This window comes from Protobothrops mucrosquamatus, unplaced genomic scaffold (assembly GCF_001527695.2).
Source record: "Protobothrops mucrosquamatus isolate PMUCROS unplaced genomic scaffold, P.Mucros_1.0 scaffold_294, whole genome shotgun sequence".
NCBI lineage: Eukaryota > Metazoa > Chordata > Lepidosauria > Squamata > Viperidae > Protobothrops > Protobothrops mucrosquamatus.
The window spans coordinates 2302540-2320548 of record NW_015386370.1 but is presented as its reverse complement, the minus strand read 5'-3'; the positions used below and the strand labels follow the sequence as shown (position 1 = coordinate 2320548).

Sequence of the window (18009 nt, the reverse complement as noted above, 5' to 3'; positions counted from 1 at the left end):
ACAGGACGGGAGGCAGGTGATCCAGCGGCGGCAGCCACTGCAGCATCTTCAGGGTTCCCCGCCTGGCCCGGCCGCCGCCCCGTCGCATCCTCAGCCGAACGGGCAGGGAGGGAGTGCAGGACGGGAGGCAGCGGCTCAGGTGGCGTCGTCGTGGCCCAGCTGCTGCCCCGCCGTGTCCTTAGCTGAACGGGCAGGGAGGGAGAGCAGGGCGGGAGGCAGCAGCTCCGGCGGCGGCCACTGCAGCATCGTCGGGGGTCCCTGCCGCCCCCGGCCTGGCCGCCACCCCCGCTGCGTCCTCAGCCACTTCGCCGTTGCAAGAGGAGGGCGCCAAGACCGGGTGCACCATGGGCGGCCGCGCCGGCAACAGGGAATGCCTCCGTGGGGACGAGAGGGGGTCCCGACTTGCTGCCGGCCCTGCCGCCCTTGCAGCCCAAGGTCTCCTCCTGCAGCACCGAGGGCGGCAGCGGGAGGACGGCGAAGTGGCGCAGCTGCCTGCTCGCCGCCACGTCTTCGGCCTCGCTCAGTGCGACCGGCGGCGGCGGCAGGACGGCGAAGGGGCGCGGCTGCCCGCTCGCCGCCACCGCCTCTTCGGCCTCACTCAGCGTGACCGACAGCAGTGGGAGGATGGCCAAGAGGACCACGCAGGGAAAGGCCGGGCAGGGAAAGGGAAAGGCCGGGCAGGGAAAGGGAAAGGCCGGGTAGGCGCCGCGGGGGAATCTGCTGCCCATGAGATGGCCGAAAGGCGCAGGCGGAGAGGGGAAGCTACAGAGACCCCCGGCGATCCCCCCGACTAACAGAGGCAGCGGCGGAGCAGGGCGAGGGGAGACCCGCCGGGCATGGAAGAGGCACCCCGAGAGCAGCCACCCGCGGTTCCTTACCAGGGACACCTTTCCAGCAATCCTCCCGGCCACCACGTGCAGTGCAAAGAAGGAAAGGGGTTTGTGGGTTGAACTTTTTTAGTCCCACTTTTTTTTTCAGACTGTACATGGTGGCTGAGGACAGGGAGCCGCAGGAGACGGCTGAAAGAGCCGCATGCAGCTCCGGAGCCGCGGGTTGCCGACCTGTGCCTTAGCCCATAATAGCAAAGACAAACCTTGAGTGTCAAAAAGAAGCAATTTTCTTGATGTTAATAGGAAATATTTCTGCAGATACCTATATCTCAGAACTAAAGAGAACTCTACAACCTTAAAGATCTTATCTGAGATCAGTATATCAAAATGCCTATCTGCTCAACATCAAAAGCATATAGCAGTGTGACCATGCAAAGACATTTGTGATAAGATGACATTGTGGAGAGCAAAAATAAATTGAGTCAAAATCAGGAAATCTTTCTCAGATACATGTTCTATTTCATTACATACAGGGATTATTGCCTGCTGTAAGAATTCCCATAGAAGTCTGAAACAACCTATCTTTGTGGCAATAATGAAAACCATAGTCTGAATTGGTATATTCTGAGTTTTTGACACAGTATCTCTTTGGAATAAGAGTGACAGGTTCATACAAACATATCTCCCCATTTCTTCCCACCCCCCTTCCCCAATTTGTAATCAATCTTATAATTAAAGGTACATTTATTTTACAAAGCAGAAAATGTAGACAAGTTCTTTCAGTCTTTCAGAAGTTACAACCATTTTTCCCCACCAAAAAATTTAATAACAAGTTATCCATTTTGATGAATTTGCAATGCAATGCAAGTAACCTTCGGTTTCTTACAAATGTATCAAAATAAGCAAGACTAGGTAAATCTCAGGTACAGATTTGGCAGTAAGGAATATGTTGCTTTGGTTTTTCTCTTTTCAGTTACTGGAACATTGAAAAGTATAGCAGCTGAGATCAATTTGTCCAGGAGTGTTAGGCCACAAAAAAAGAAAACATACTACCCGTGTTTCCCTGAAAGTAAGACCTACCTTTAAAATAAGTCCTAGCTTGATTTTTGGGATGGGCCTAATATAAGCCCTATCCCCAAAATAAGCCTAATATAAGCCCTATCCCCAAAATTAGGCATGCACGTCGCTTTTGGGGCAACGCACATGCCTAAAAATCAGTCTGGGGTGGGGGAGGCCCTTGCAGCTGGACCTCTCCTCGCCAGCCCACTTCTTCTGCGGCCTCCTCTGCAGCCAGGCCTGCATTTCTCAGTCACAGGCCTTTCTGGAAGGCCACTGCAACCGAATACCGAACTATGGATTCAGTTGGCTGCAGAGGTCTTGCAGAAAGGCCTGACTGCAAAATGCAGGGTGGAGCTCCATTCCCACCTGCAGAATGAAGCTGCTCCTTCGGCCACAGAAGAAGTGGGCTGACTGGGTGGGGCTGTCAGTGCCGGAAGTGAGTATAAAAGACAACCCCTCCCCCCAAAATAAGACCTGGTGTCTCTTTTGGAGCCCCCCCCCAAAAAAACAAAGACACGGTCTTATTTTCGGGGAAACGCGGTATATAGACATAGTTTTTTTTTCATAGGGGCAGAAATTTGGTGAAAACACTTCATCTGGGCTTGATTCTAAATTTATTTTAAACTAAAAGTCATTAATGCGTAAGATATTTCCATTTCTTTACTCCCCTGATGAATATAGTTTGGTATACATGAATACATATTAACAGCTGCAATATGGTAGTGCAAGTTTGTTGGTTTGTTCTGGAGGGAGTGAAATGCCATTTTTTACAAGCAATTGCTGTCGTGATTTAATTCTACAACTGGAGATGAATTATATAGGTCAATCTCTGTAATAACTACTTTAATATAGAGATTTAAACTAATTGTATTATTCATTTGTTAGGTTCAATTTCTGTCCAGCTTGTCCTGTTTGTTTGGTTCTTTACTGGCTAACAATAGCTGGCTAATACAACAACATGCCATAGAGTCATTCACTCAATTTGCAGAGGTAAGTCCAATTTTCAAGTTTTAGATAGTCCAAGTTAAGTTGTTTCAAATTGTTGCAAGAAACTAACTCAGGATGAAATCCATTTGTGAAGCAGAACCTGTCCTTTAGAGCAGGACTTTTCAACCGGTGGTACGTGTACCACTAGTTGGACGTTGGCACCTGGCAGGTGGTACGCATACGTTGGGTTGAACAGCACTGTAAAAAAAAGTGGATGAGGTGAAGCGGCAGCAGGGCCGCACAGGCTTATGGGGAAGGCAGCTAGAACTGCACGAGGCGTTGCCTGGGTCCTACTGAGAGCCCAGGATCAAAGTGTGCAGCTCCAGCTGATTGGTGGCAGCCTTGGTGGTGGCAGGCAGCCTCATGCAGTGTTCGGGTGGAGATTTAGCTGGAGCTGCGTGACACATTGCCTGGGTCCTGCTGACAGCCCAAGATTGGCGCATGCAGCTCCAGCTGATTGGAGGTGGCAGGCAGCCTCATGCAGTCCTCAGGCAGAGATTCAGCTGGAGCTGCACGAGGCATTGCCTACCTGGGTCCTGCAGAGAGCCCAGGATCAGTGCACACAGCGCCAGCTGATTGGGAGTGGCAGGCAGCCTCACCCAGTCTTCAGACAGAGATTCAGCTGGAGCTGCGCGAGGTGTTGCCTGGGTCCTGCTGAGGGGGAGAGAAGAGAGGATATAAAGGGGGTGAGAGAAGAGAGGATATAAAAGGGGGGGAGAAGAGAGGATATAAAAAGGTGAGAGAAGAAAATATAAAGGGGGAGAGAAGAGGATATTAAAGGGTGAGAGAAGCAAGGATATAAAGGGGTGAGGGAAGAGGATATAAAGGGGGGAGAGAAGATATAAAGGGGAGAAGAGAATATAAAAGGGAGAAGAGAAGAGGATATAAAAAGGTGAGAAGAGAATATGAAGGGATGATAGAAGAGGATATAAAGGGGGTGAGAATATAAAAGGGGTTAGGGAAGAGGATATAAAGGGTGAGAAAAGAGGATATAAAGGGTGAGAATATTAAAGGGATGAGAGAAGAGAGGATATAAAGAGGTGAGAGAAGAGAGGATATAAAAGGGTGAGAGAAGAGGATATTAAAGGGGAGAGAAGAGAATATTAAAGGGTGAGAGAAGAGGATATTAAAGTGGGTGAGACAAGAGAGGATACAAAGGGATGAAAAAGGACATTGAAGAGGGTGAGAAGAGAGGATATAAAGGGGTGAGAAGGGAGGATATAAAAGAGAAGAGAGAATATTAGGGTGAGAGAAGAGGATATAAAAGGGGGTGAGAAGAGAGGATATTAAAGGGGAGAGAGAAGATATTAAAGTGGGTGAGAGAAGAGAAGATACAAAGGGATGAGAGAAGAGAGGACATTAAAGAGGGTGAGAGAAGAGAGGATATAAAAGGGGGTGAGAGAAGGGAGGATATAAAAGAGAAGAGGACATTAAAGAGGGTGAGAGAAGAGGATATAAAATGGGGTGAGAGAAGAGAGGATATAAAGGGGTGAGAAGAGAGGATATTAAAGGGAGAGAAGAGGATATAAAGGGTGAGAAGAGAGGATATAAAGAGGGTGAGAGAAGAGGATATAAAGAGGTGAGAGAAGGGAGGACATAAAAGTGTGTTAGAAGATATAAAGGGGAGAGAAAAGAGGATATTAAAGGGGGAGAGAGAAAAGAGGATACAAAGGGATGAAAAAAGGACATTGAAGAGGGTGAGAAGAGAGGATATAAAGGGGAGAGAAGAGAGGATATAAAGGGGGGTGAGGCCTACCTGTACTTTATCACTTTTTCCGGGGTTTTTTGGGCATCAAGTTTTTGACACCTGGCTAGGCAACTGGTGGTACTTGAATATTGCCATATTCTAAAAGTGGTACAATCGGTGAAAAGGTTGAAAAGCCCTGCTTTAGAGGACTGGTATGTAATGGAATTTGGAGAAATTAGAAGCAGCAGAAACATTTGCCTTGCCCAAAGTACAAATTCAAAATCTCTGCATGTACCACAGTTTTGGGAAAGGGCAGAATTATATTTCATAACCAGAAGTTTGGAGAAAGTGAGGAAATTGTAGAGGAAGGCTAGATTTTTGCCTTTGCCCTGCAAATTTTATTTAAAAAACAAGAATATTCTTCCCTCTTCTGCAAGCCTTTTTTGCATGACAGAATATAGGGATGAGAACAGCAAGCTGATTATTAGCAATACAAATTTTTAGGAGGATTTAACTTTAGCTAGATCAGCATTCTTGAGTTGCTTATCATACTCATGACTGAGTTTCATTATAGCAGATCATATTTGCTTAGTAACAAGTCATGTTTTTGGAGAAATGGAAATCTTAAAATATGAGTTATTGAGGACAGAAAAATGTGTGGAGAAGTTTTATAGTGTTTCTATTTCTTTTGAAGTGTATTTTGATTGTAATGTTTATTGTTTACATAAGATAATTAGGTAAATGTGAAAAAATAAGGGAATATGAGCAGAGCAGAATCATGCGTACTTTCAATACTTTCAGTATTAAACTTACTGCAACCTAAGTTTCTCTAGTGCTGAATACATTCAGTAGTTAGTAGGTATTCTTGATATCAAGATACTGCTTAATTGTTACACTTAATAAACTGACTAGTTATTGATCTAAACTTTCCTTATTTTCCTGTTTTGTTTTTGTATCAAGGGAACAAGCCATGAACAAATACTTCAGAAATGTCTGAACTCTGTTGAAATCAAAAGCAAAGTTGTTGGCTTTCTGTCCAAGGTATACAAGAAAATGTAAAAGTGTTAAACCTACTTTTAAAGCCATGTTTCATTAATTAGTATGCATGCTGTCTTTATTATTTTAAAAGACATTGATCTTGCAGAACAGATAAGAATCTTTAAGAACCTTGGAACATAATCTAGAACTTTGGCTAGACAAGTCACCTGGCCCAATGCATTGCAGAATTCTGCTGAGTGAGATCACAAGATTTCTGACTTGTTTTTTTGTACAGTATACATTTCAGTATCCAAAGCATAGGTTTCTCTTTACAGCCTGTATGTAGCTATCCACATTTATTTTAAATATTTATATTGTGCAAATAATCCTTGTTTAGTGACCACAATTGGCACCAGCACCCCATTTGTTAAGTGATGTGATTGCTAAGTGGAAAATCTTGTGACCGGCAATTGTGCTTTCAATTTTATTTTGGCTTTCCTTTTTCCCTACTCCCCTGCTCTCTGGAATGCTCACTCTGCTGGGATAATTATCAAGAATAGAATTAATATTTGTATTTACATTCATTGGAAAGGGAAAGATTACAAGTCAGTAAGCAGAAACACAGTGGGGGATACACATTAAAAGCAGTGCCCTGGCTGTTTGCCTAATGCACTCAGAGCTCTAGGTCCTGAGCTGCTTGGGAGGCAAACAAAAGCTGAAAGTGGAAAAATGATTAAAGTCCTGCCAGTTACAGGCAACAGCCTGCTAATTAAAGTTACAGAAATAAACTTGTTTAACTTTCCATTAGTACCTTTTAGGGAAGCGCTGCAGAGAGAACTCAGGAATAGATCATTTAAGTAATCTCCCTGGAAGTGGGGAGTAAAGAGCCATGCGTACTAACTGGCTTAATGATGAACATGTAACTGACAGAGATGTTGATTACAGGCATCGATTACAGAGTTACTTTTTCATCTATGTTGTAAGTTTGAATGGTCACTGCCTGAGGCAGCCACTAACTGAGGTTTATCTGTACTATCTGTACTTTTCTAACTGAAGACAACTGGGGAAAAATAACAGAGTTTTAAGTTAGATCTTTTATTCTTCTCCACCTGACTATCTGCATAATTTTATTCCTCCTTGCCCCATTTCTAGGAGTAAACTAAGATGATTTCTATGATAGGAACTATTAACAGCCATTAATTAGTAATACTGGATTATTTTTGTTATTCTCTCACAGAGCAATCATATTGAGGAGACACCAGAAGTAAAAGCAGATCGAATGAAAAAAGAAAATGCTCTTTTTATGCACTTCTTCCTGGAGGCCAGACCTGATGGGCAAAGAGCTCTTATTGGAGAGGTATACTATAGTATTTTCAATGAGAAAGTCTAACTTCAGAATGACAAAGGGTATCACAGTGTTATTTTTATATTGGAAATTTTAGGATTAATTGAGGATTCTCAGATACTGTGACATTAACAATCATTTATATGATCTTAATTTTTTTATTCATGGGAATTAACTTCAATTAAAATTTACATATCTAAGGTGTATATACAGAGGGAGTCACATTTACTAAAGTGATTGCTAGCAAGATGAAAATTGTTCTTATTCAAATGGTGATGTATCTTATACTGTATTAGGTGATGGTGATGTATCTTATACTGTATTAGGAATGTATTCTTACATTCTAGCAGATCTTCCAAAACTGCGTTGCTTCAGATCATTTTAGAGGTGGAAGTCTGTTCACTTTTTCTTAATATTCTCTGTAATGCATGTAAGTCCTCGGTTTATGACAATTGAGCCCAAAAGTTAAATGAATTTTGTCCCTTTTATAACCTTCCTTGCCACAGTTGTTAAGTGAATCACTGCAACTTGTTAAATTAGTAAGTCAGTTGTTAAATGAATCTCGCTTCTCCATTGACTTTGCTTATCAGAAAGTTGCAAAAGGTGATCACATGATCCTGGGACACTGCAGCTGTCATAAATACACTGCAGTTGCCAAATATCTGAATTTTGGTCACATGACCATGGGGATGCTGCAACTGTCATAAGTATGAAAAATGGTTACAAGTCATTTTCCCAATGTTGTTATAACTTGAAACAGTCACCAAACGAACTATTGTAAGTTAAGGACTATCTGTAGAAATGACAACAGAATTTTCATAATACTGCTTTAAGGCTTGTATTTAGAGGAGTTACTTTAAGTAGGGAAGGTAAGTCTGAAAAGTATATTGTTTTATAAATATAAAACCTATTATATTTATACAACAATCTTATCCCCAAAACTGAGTTTGTGACAATTGGACTATAACTGCGTCTATAGACCTATTATATGGTTTTACTAGTTTTTGGTTCCAAACTGCTGCATAAATAGCCAGTAATATCAGAGCAGCTTTACAAGACTGTAACTGAAAAGATACTACTTATCTGTGTGTGAAAAAGCTTCCCTCAACATTACAATCTATTCTTTTTGGTTGGCAAGGAGGATTAATTTCAGACATAAAATACCTATATATTTAAAACAGAGCTTTGAACCTTCCAGTAAGAAACAAAAGGAACATAGAGCTTGAAAATCAAAGGGCATCATGGAAAATTGCTGGATTTTATTGCATGGCTGGGTTCATTAGGTTTCCCTGCTTAAAATCCCTTGTGTTACAGAACTGCTCTTCTGGTTTTTTTTAATTGTAGCCATCCCCCAAGAGAACTTGTTACTCGCCCACTGAGATGCAGTACAAATCAGCAGTTGACACCATGGAAAGGGCATTGGAGACCCTGAAGCAGTTGTTACAGAGAGGCCCTCCCCCTACTTGGCTTGCAAAGAAACTGGAAGCATTACAGGCGACATTGCAGAGATTAACAGAACAGCATACATTGGTCTGACCAATGTATCCTTTCCGGATGATTTTAGTACTGTGCTGTAAACTGAAGTTCCACATTAGGATTTGAACACGAAACAGGCAGAACTAGTAGTAATTCTGGATCTAGAAAACTGCAGGTTAATGTTATGTTTACAATTTGTTATGCCTTTTTGGTTGAAAAATGCTGCAATTGCGTGAAAACAATGATTTTAAAAGTTACACATGTGTTAATTTATGCTATTTCTTTAGTTTGTTTATATTGACTTTACTACCAAAACATAAAAATTACAAATATACTCAACAATCTCCTTCAGGACATTTTATCTGAGAAATAAACTGTCTAGTGTAAGAACTAAGATTTGCTGCTATCCTGTGATTTTTCTCTCCTGCCCTAATTTAATCTCAGTTATTCTACAATTACCTTTGTTAAAACAATTGCAAGTTTCTCTTGTAGGATTTACAGAAACGTTTTGAAGCCAGTTTACTCATAAAAATAAGTTGCACAAAAAGCTAGTGATTTATCCATTTATTTTTTCTAGAATTCTTCACAAATAAAACAGTTGTGGAAATATAAAGCCACATATCTGTAACATCCCCTTTTGTCCAATAATTCATTGTTAGCAACCAGGGCCAGGAAATCCCTGCTGTAGTTTTGGCCTAAAAGTTTTAACTCAGAAAGGCAAGCACTTGCACTGATATGCAAATACCAAATTCTCATTGCTTGTGAAAGTGTAGAATGAGGAGAAGAATAAGAATGTCCAGGGTACTGTGAAAGAAGCTACTGAACTGTAACCAATAGAAGATCTTCATCATCACCAGTTAGTATCTTCTTCCCAATTTAGGTCATCTTCTTCCCAGCCAGCACCATCCACCTGAAATAATGATCAAATCATGAAGACAGCCAGTGACATTATTGAACTCTGTGCACCACTCTTTGAGAAAGTGCATTTTTTTCATAGGGTGTCATTTTTATTTCCCAGGAATAGCAATAAGTATATCAGTCACAACCATCTTGGAGGTCCTGATTTTCCTGAACCTAACACAATCTGATCAAAATAATATCTTCTTACAACACTACTAAGAACCTGTGTGGCCTTCCTATATTACGAAGTGAAACATGGATGCCACATCCAACTCAGACACAGACCCCTTTGTGTTGAAGTTAGTCAGTTCACATAATTACTACATGATATAACAATATCATGCCTTTTCTCTAACACTATTATAGGTTTGTATCTTTTCTCCATTATGAAACTGTAGCTAATATGTGTTTTCTTTAAGCAATCACCTGTTCAAAAAAGACATGTGATACTCTTTGCCAGTGCAACTAATAAAAACAGAACCCAAGGATTAAAGTTCTACAAAACAGCAAGTTCTAATGATGTGCCTCCTGACAATGTACAGATGTAGAACACAAATGTTTGAGTGCAGTGGGTAGTAAAGAAAATGGAAAATAGCTGGTGATTGGGAGTAGCAGTTAAAGGAATATAAGGAAAAGGAAGGTACAGTACAGTACTGGGAAGTTGGGATATTAGATGTGGTGCATTTGAATGAAAATATGTGGGGACTTCTGATTTTGCGCCCGTAGCACATGGTCGTGAGACAGCAAAGCTCCGCTCCCCACAACTGGTTTCGTCCTGCCAGGGAGACCCTAAATGTGTCTGAAGTCGCCCCGAAGAGGTGACTGTGAAGGAAGGGCGCTCCGTTGATCACGAAGTGACGGCGGTCGCTTTCGTTTGATCCAGGGGAAGCCCTCCGACCCAACAGGAGAAAGGCTAGCGTGAGATCAGCGTCTAGCCCAAGCTACTTGCAGCCGAAGTCCAAGAGCACAAACCCGAACATCGGTGAACAGTGTGTTTGGAATTGGTGAGAGTATTGATCTTCTTTCTTCTATCTACTAACTGAATCCTTGAGAAAGATCCCCAAAGCACGAAAACTTACAGAAGGGAAGGGAGGGGACTATATCCCCATTCCCTTATAGACGGAAGCGGTGAATTAATATTAAGGAGGAAAGAGATATACTAAAATTAAATTTAAAATACTACAATCTGGATAAATTTAGAAACTAAAGAACTGTCAAGATTATACCCTAAAGTGTTTTGATGGAATTATAAAAAATAACATGAAGAACTAACATGAAGAAATTATGACTGATGAGAATTGGATTGAATATAAGGAAAATTTAGCTTAAACAAAAATTACGAAAATAGGATGCATGGTGAATTAATGAGATGATGGTTATAAGAATAATATAAGCTAAAAAAGTGCTATACATAGAGATTATTATTATTTGTACAAATATAAAAAATGTGTTTATATTTAACCATTTATATATTGAAAATATTAATTACATTTTGTTTAAGGTTGAAGGAGAATATAAACGGGAGAAGGGAAGATCAAAGAAATATATTATTAATTAATATACTAATTATGGAATTATCAAACTTTATAATTGATTGTTAATTGATTATTATTGTCTTTTTTTCTTTTATTAAAACATAAACTAAGACAACATGCTGTACACTAGGCACTGGAGATTGTTATAGTTAAAACCAATAAAATATGTATAAAAAAATAAAATATGTGGCTAAGGCAAGGAAAGTGCCTGAGAGAGAAGGGTGAGTGGCCTTGGTACTAAAGCCACACAGAAGATGGGAAGAAGGGAAAAGTACACCAGTCCTTCCCTATTCGTCCACCAAGCCCCCTCAGAAATAGGTCTTATCTGAAAATGAAATCAACCAAGTTATTCCAAGTTTCAATTCAATCAGATGGTGAACTGTTTTAACAGTTCAGTTGAGTCACTCTTGCGTGAGCACATCTACTAAGAATGTAGCTGACAGAATATTTGCCATATCTCTCATGTAATCAACCTGATATAACAACTTTAGTAGCTGACTAATACACAGCAGTTTTATAAAGTACTGTACTAGAGCTTCTGTTCCTCAGATTCTTACCTCTGTAATTTCTGTGGCTGCAAATTTAGAAGAAAACTGCATTTCTTGTGCATCGCTCATAGAGCTCAAAACTGTCTCTGAGTTACTCTGATTAAATGAATGGGTCTCTAGTTCTGGTAGAACTAAGAGCGATGATGAAGATTTGATATCTGGGACCATGTCTGCAAACCAGTCCAGCTCTGTGTCATGCAATTCTTTCCTCTTCACCTGGATCACAAACTCTTCTCCTAAACCACTTTTCAACTTAGATTTCTCTGGAAATGATGTTTTTGTCAAATAAGACTTTTGATTCTGGTCTCTGTTGCTGATGGACCCTGGCAAAGAATTATTTCGGAGAGTTCTGAGTTCTTTTTTGGGCTCAAATGTATTTGGAGGCAGATGCAGCTCTGTGATGTCATTTATCCCTCTATCATAGTGACTGTTTCCTGAAGAGAGCTTAAAGGGAGGGCTAGGAGCTTTCTTCATCCAAGATTTCTCTTCTCCATCATGATTGGCAAGACATGGATGGCTGTTAACACAAAAGTCTTTCAGTTTGGATTCAGCAATTCTATTTTTTTCTGATTTGAGCTCTTCACATTCATTCCAGTCTGGCCATTCTTCTGTCTTCTTCTCAGTCACATGGTGGCAGTTTTTGCCATTATTTATTGTACTTATTCTACTAGGAATATTATATAAGTTCAAAGAGTCTTGCTTCCCTAGGGAATATACACAAGCTTTGATCAGTGATTTAGTGAAACTAAATGAAGTCACACACACACACACACACACACTTTTGTACTTAAACATACAGTACAAGCATATTACTTCCATTTACCGACTTAACTATAATGCAAGGCAAGAAAATATTTTCTAAAGCTGAATAATAGCTGCCTAGCCTAGAATTCTCTCAATTACTATAACATTTCACTTATTTACATTCAAAAGAAACAGATCTTATCATAGATTTCCCAATATCTTAGCCAAAAGTATAGATCTGGATTTTGTCTTGCATTGGCAGATATAACAATTTTTAGAAAGGCAAAAATAAGCAGGACCAAGGCTACCTTTTCTTAGAGCAATGTGAGAACCTTCCCCTGGTACATTGTTCTTGTTGCTGAAGGGCAAACTTCCAGAATTGTGGCACTTGAGAAACATACTTGAATTATGCTGTAGTGGCAGATAGATTAGTTTATCCTCACAGCTCATTACATCATCAGAAAAATCTGTTGATATTAAGACATATATAAGGATATATTGAAAAAAGCAGCAACCCACTAATATTAAAACATTTAAAACATATTTAATACTTTTCAGAATACTGTTTATTTAGTTTCATTAATAAAAGCATGAATTATTTGCTCTTATAAGATGGATAAACAGTTATAAAAATTGCAAGCAAAGCAATAAATCGGAGCTGGAGAATCTGATCTGTATGTCCAATATGTCTTCTAAGACAACCCATCTGAACAGGAATCCTCATCCCCCAGCAGCAGGATGCTTTCTCCTCATCACCCTACACAGCAAACTGATAAAAGAAATGGAGCCTTAAGCCCTACTCCTGACATTGCTCTTCCCCCAAATGAGACTTAGTTCCACAAGTCTACTGGTACAGTAGACAGATTTAAAAACAGAAATTCTTTCTCCTGCATGAGTTCAACCTGCCTGAACAGATCTAATGTGTAATGATGAATGAAATATGTTAAGATGTTAATATTTTTAGAGTTTTGGGGACATGTGATCTGACACTTTATTATGATGATGAGTCTCTTATGCTACTTTATATCTTCTGAAATTTCACTGTGAGCAAGAGGAAAAATAGTAAGGAGCTATGTAAATTGAGTTGCACAGACAATTCTATCTTGGGAAGTCTTTAATTCAAAAATTATTTTCTCTGTCCAGAAGCTGTTTACCTACACATTTCCCATTACAAACCAATTCAGTGAAACCCAGAAGCATGTCTGAGATCAGAAGATTGTAATGCCAATTCTTTGATGATCCAGCATGTTCACCAAACACCCAGAATAAGATAAAACAGTACTGCATCTTTATGAAAAAGAATTTGCTGTATCGATTAATGATTCCTATCTACTAGCTACACAATTATTCCAACTTACATAACATCATTACACTTTAGCTTTGTTTAGAACTTTTTATATAAACAGCCTTCCATATCAGGGAGAAAATTACTGCAATTTAATGGTTCAGTAACTATTCCCAAATGAATCCTAAGCATGTAACTTTGTCCCTGATGCTTTCCTTTTTAAAGTATAGCACAGATTTGTGATTAAGTATGTTGCTCCAATTACATTGTCTGTTCCAGCTTCATCAACAGAGCTTGTTTTGTTTGTAGGAGAGCTAAAATTGGCTATATTTATTTACCTTCAGAGGAAAGATCCATAATTTTAGTGAAACTTGGGGCTGAACGCTTGAAGATCTTTGTTCGGTCACCCCCCACAACCACATCAGGTCCAAGGAATGAGACTAGCACTCCTAAGCTTTGCAGTGTCACAGCCACTAGAGAATCACTAGTATCTCGCAAGCCAAGTAAAACCTAGAATAAAGATATTTTGTCAAATGGAGTTGGCTTCCTACCCACCTTCAGTTAAAAAAACAACAATGTAGGTCTGAAAAATCCCTTTCTTAATAGCTGTAGTACTTGGGGGGGAGGCAGATATCCCAAAAGGTAGTTTTTTGGAGCATTTACTACCACAACAATATTTTCAAGCTGGTTTGATCCAGATTTATCTGCTTTGTGTAGATTTAGAATTGAATATTTATACAAAAGAGTTTTGAAATGCCAAATACTTGTTCCCACTTCTGACTGCCCAGCACAGATAATACTAAGTGGGTGTAACTATGTAAACAAGAAAAGGTGGATAAAAGGGAAAATCAATCCAGATGGAAGGATGGCTAGAACTTCAGAATCATATTCCTGAAGAGAAATGAAAAACACTGGTTGACTTTATCTTTGTAAATAATTTCACTGCAGAAATCAACAATCCTTAATCATTCTATTTATTAGAAAGAAAATCCCCTCCCCCCCCACATAATTACTCACGTCTTGAAATTACATTACCTTACATTACCTAGTACAGGCATCCACAGCTAGTCACAATAACATGACAAAACATGCATCGTGATATGACACAAACTCCATCCTTTCCTACTCGTATCATACTAGCATACTTGTTGCATCTAAGTACTTCAGTGATAAGAGTTGAGTTGTGAGGTTGCAATATACATTTTGTCACTTGACCTGCTATGGTCCAAATGATGAACTGTTTAACTTAGAACATGGTAATCAAATGAATTGGCAGTCACTATAAATAATAAGAACAAGTGTCTGAAATGGAGGGGGGAGAAACAACTGTTTCCCTTAAGAGGTGAATAGTACCCTTGTTTTGTCCTCCTCCATGTGGTAAAGGATGCAATGTAGAGTCTCCTTTGTCCATGAAGGCTGTCTGCTGGAATGAGAATGCTCAGCATCCCTAATCCCTTGAAAGTTTCCATGGCAAAGTTTCCTTTACTCACTGTCTATGTAAGAGCCACTGAACTAGAATGTACTAGAAAGTAATGCATAAGGTGACTTGTGCCTACAGCCCAGCACAAAAGTCAATCATACATAAATCAGTCATGTAAGTTTGGAGTTTCTTTTTTGCAAACAGAAAGAAAAAACAGATTAAATATTCATCCTAACTTAAGTATTATTTTATGATCAATTCACTGAGATTTATTGCAGAGTTTTATGCTTCCAGAACGTTACTTCATTCTCCCTATGTGTTTAGCTATATGTATGCATGATGTATCCTATCCTGCCCTTTTTGGGTATATGGCCTTAGCCAATTTATATATCCAGATACACAAATGTTTGTTTGTCTATCTGTATCATCTATCTCATATGCATAGATAGGTTGGGGAAAAAGCCTCCTGAACTGATCTCGGTCAGCCCTACCTGACAAAGTAAGGAAGCAGGGCAATATGTAGAATGTTTTTCACCTGTGGCAATATGATGTTTTTCAGCTCTTTCTGTGTAAACAGTTCTGCATAGGCATCTAGGTGAGAGAGCAGTACCATCCGAACATGTTCTTCGTGCACCTCAAAGAGTTTCAGCAGCACTGGGCTAACATGTGCTTGGTACACAGCTGGAGACAGTAGGCCATTGATCTGGCTGTCACTCAATTTATCTGGGGTGAAGAAATTGGAAAGTTAAGATGCCAGATAAAACTGGCAATTCAAAGTTGTTATCACAACTATTACCACAAATATTTCATTTTACATTTAACTATTTAAAATTTAAAACTAAAAGTTTTTAAAAAGATCTGTTGCCTTGTTTAACATTTGAAGCACTACCGGTATGTGAAAAACAAAAGAGAAAGCTACTTGCTTACTGAAACCAATGGGAAGGAAGAAAGAAGTCAATATGGCAACTTTCATTAATCCTTAAGGACAAAAACCCCATTAGCACATTATCTCAGTGAAAGAGTTAGAAAATCAGGATAGAAAACATGGCAGAAGAGGTGAAAACAGCCATCACAACTTTTGTCCCCTAATGCAGGGCTTTTCAACCTTTTCACCGACTGTACCACTTTTAGGATATGGCAATATTCGAGTACCACCTAGCAAGGTGTCAAAAACTTGATGACCAAAAAAAAACCTGTTCAAAGTTGCAATTGCACTGAAATGACTTATGACCATTTTTCACACTTATGACCATTGCAGCATACCCAGGTCATGTGATTTATATTTGGATGCTTGGCAACTGATTCATATTTATGATGGTCACAGTGTCCCAGGGTCATGTGATCCCCTTTTGCAACCTTTTGACAAGCAAAGTCAATGGCAGGGCTGCTGGTAGCCAAGTGCTAAGGCGGGACTTCCTTCCCTCCCTCCCTGCCTCCCTCTTTCTCATTCCCATCTCCTTCTGAAGGAAGAATTTGAAAAAAAAAAACCACGCCATATTTTTCCTCTTCCATATATTCATCAAACAAGGAAAAGCCTCCAGAGACAGAAAAGAGGGAACTAGCTTAAAAAGGCACATTCCCCTTTAAGAATTAGCTACTGACTAGAAAGGAAAGTTAAGGAACACAGCCGGCACTTAAGGAAGAAAAAAAATGTAAATAAGTACTGGCTGCTGGCTAAGGCAACCTCCCCNTCTCCGTGCCTCACCTCCAGCCAATGCTGCCTTTCTTCATTGCTGCCTTTTTTCATTCCTCGTGGAGGGCGACCCCTCCCTCACTGCATTTCTTGCTTGTTTGCTGCTGCCAGCACAGGTGGCTGCCACAGCAGTTGTAGATCGGCTCATGGTCGGCCTGCTTGATCTCCTTTCCTCTCCCCACCCTCCTCCTCCTCCTTTCCCTTCGGTACAGCTAGAACTGACTCCGCCTCCTCCCAAGGCTGCTGCTTTTTTTCTCCCTCTCCCGCCCAAACTGCTTCCTTTTATAGCCTCTCCTGTCTCCGCCCCCTCCTCCTCCTTTTTTTTCTGGGTGAGCCAGAAGTGAGCCTGGAGCCTTTGCCTTGTCCCAGCCACTCTGCAGCTCCAAAGGACTCTCTCACAGTAAGTCCTTGCCTGTGCTGGGTCGTTCCCTCCCCCACTACACTTGGCTGGGCAGGGCTGCGTACCACCTGCCACATGCTAATGTACCACCGGTGGTACGCGTACCACCGGTTGAAAAACCCTGCCCTAATGTATATTGACTTGGTTAATCATATCATCCTGTGGCACTTCATCTGGGGCATTCCAACTCTCAGACTGAATGCATGCTGGAGAGATAATATTCAATGTTTACCCTTCTTGGGCCCCAAAAGATGAGGAAGAAAACTCTTCACAGCTACTGGCTCAGCAAACACAAGCTGATTGAGCAGGAGAGGCACCAAGCGCAAAGCAATCAGCTTCTCCGACAGGCCAGCCACTCTATCTAGCAGGAATCTGTATTAAGAAAGAAACTGGTCAGTGCCTCAGACAGTTTCTACATTTATATTTTACATTTACCACTTCTCACCTCGAGCATTTAACCCTTTGAATATAAGAACAAGCTCCATAATTTCTTCCACTGTTCTCTATCCCCAAATGTAGAAATATAGTTTTGCAGATATGAACCTATTCATAACCTGGAAATTGAATCTGTCAAGCTTGCACTTTTTTTTAAATAACCACATTATACTTGTCTACCAAATCATACCAAAAAGGCAAACAAAGACACATAATTAAATATTTAAGTTCCTTATTGTATTCCCTCCACCCTCCTCAATAACAAGACACAATGTCTACTTCTCCACATGAAGGCACAACTATGGATTTGAAGTCTCTAATTCATGATATCTGACCAGTAAGAAATTCATATACACAACCCTACGGAGGATGCTAATTTGGTCTAGAACATTTGTAGGTTACAAACTCCTTATCAATTATTAGGTCATCTTCCTGAATGTCTCAAGCAATACCAGATATATACTTTGAGCATGTACTTTTTGCATTGGTAGATGATGCCATTTCCTATTTTATGTACATTTCATAGAAAATATTATTTCTGTGTAGTTGAACTGGAAAATGGCTGGGAATGTTCATGCAGCTATTCTTTTTTTCAAATATAGTTTTTATTGTTTTCATCATAAAAAAAAAATCACACATATTTCACAATGCTATAAAGAAAACCCCACCCCCCACCCACCCACCCCC

The 18009-nt window shown here is 40.2% G+C and overlaps 2 protein-coding genes across 2 annotated transcripts in view; one reads left to right on the top strand and one right to left on the bottom strand.

The window, feature by feature from the left end:
* CUNH1orf112 (chromosome unknown C1orf112 homolog) overlaps nucleotides 1-8756 on the top strand; it is a gene marked incomplete at its 5' end in the record, with an annotated part of 47744 nt that extends 38988 nt beyond the window's left edge. Inside the window, 4 exons of the mRNA XM_015832034.2 lie at nucleotides 2775-2879; nucleotides 5524-5604; nucleotides 6779-6898; nucleotides 8231-8756. Coding sequence (XP_015687520.2) covers nucleotides 2775-2879; nucleotides 5524-5604; nucleotides 6779-6898; nucleotides 8231-8422 — 498 coding nt within the window. The remainder of the gene's footprint in view (nucleotides 1-2774; nucleotides 2880-5523; nucleotides 5605-6778; nucleotides 6899-8230) is intronic.
* A 165-nt stretch (nucleotides 8757-8921) lies between these two features.
* The window catches only part of SCYL3 (SCY1 like pseudokinase 3), a 49742-nt gene continuing 40654 nt past the window's right edge, over nucleotides 8922-18009 (bottom strand). The window contains exons 9-14 of the mRNA XM_015832033.1: nucleotides 17120-17259; nucleotides 15330-15517; nucleotides 13713-13884; nucleotides 12398-12556; nucleotides 11355-12049; nucleotides 8922-9272 (exon numbers count right to left, since the gene is read on the bottom strand). Of these exons, the coding sequence (XP_015687519.1) occupies nucleotides 9213-9272; nucleotides 11355-12049; nucleotides 12398-12556; nucleotides 13713-13884; nucleotides 15330-15517; nucleotides 17120-17259 (1414 nt within the window). The 3' untranslated portion in view covers nucleotides 8922-9212. The remainder of the gene's footprint in view (nucleotides 9273-11354; nucleotides 12050-12397; nucleotides 12557-13712; nucleotides 13885-15329; nucleotides 15518-17119; nucleotides 17260-18009) is intronic.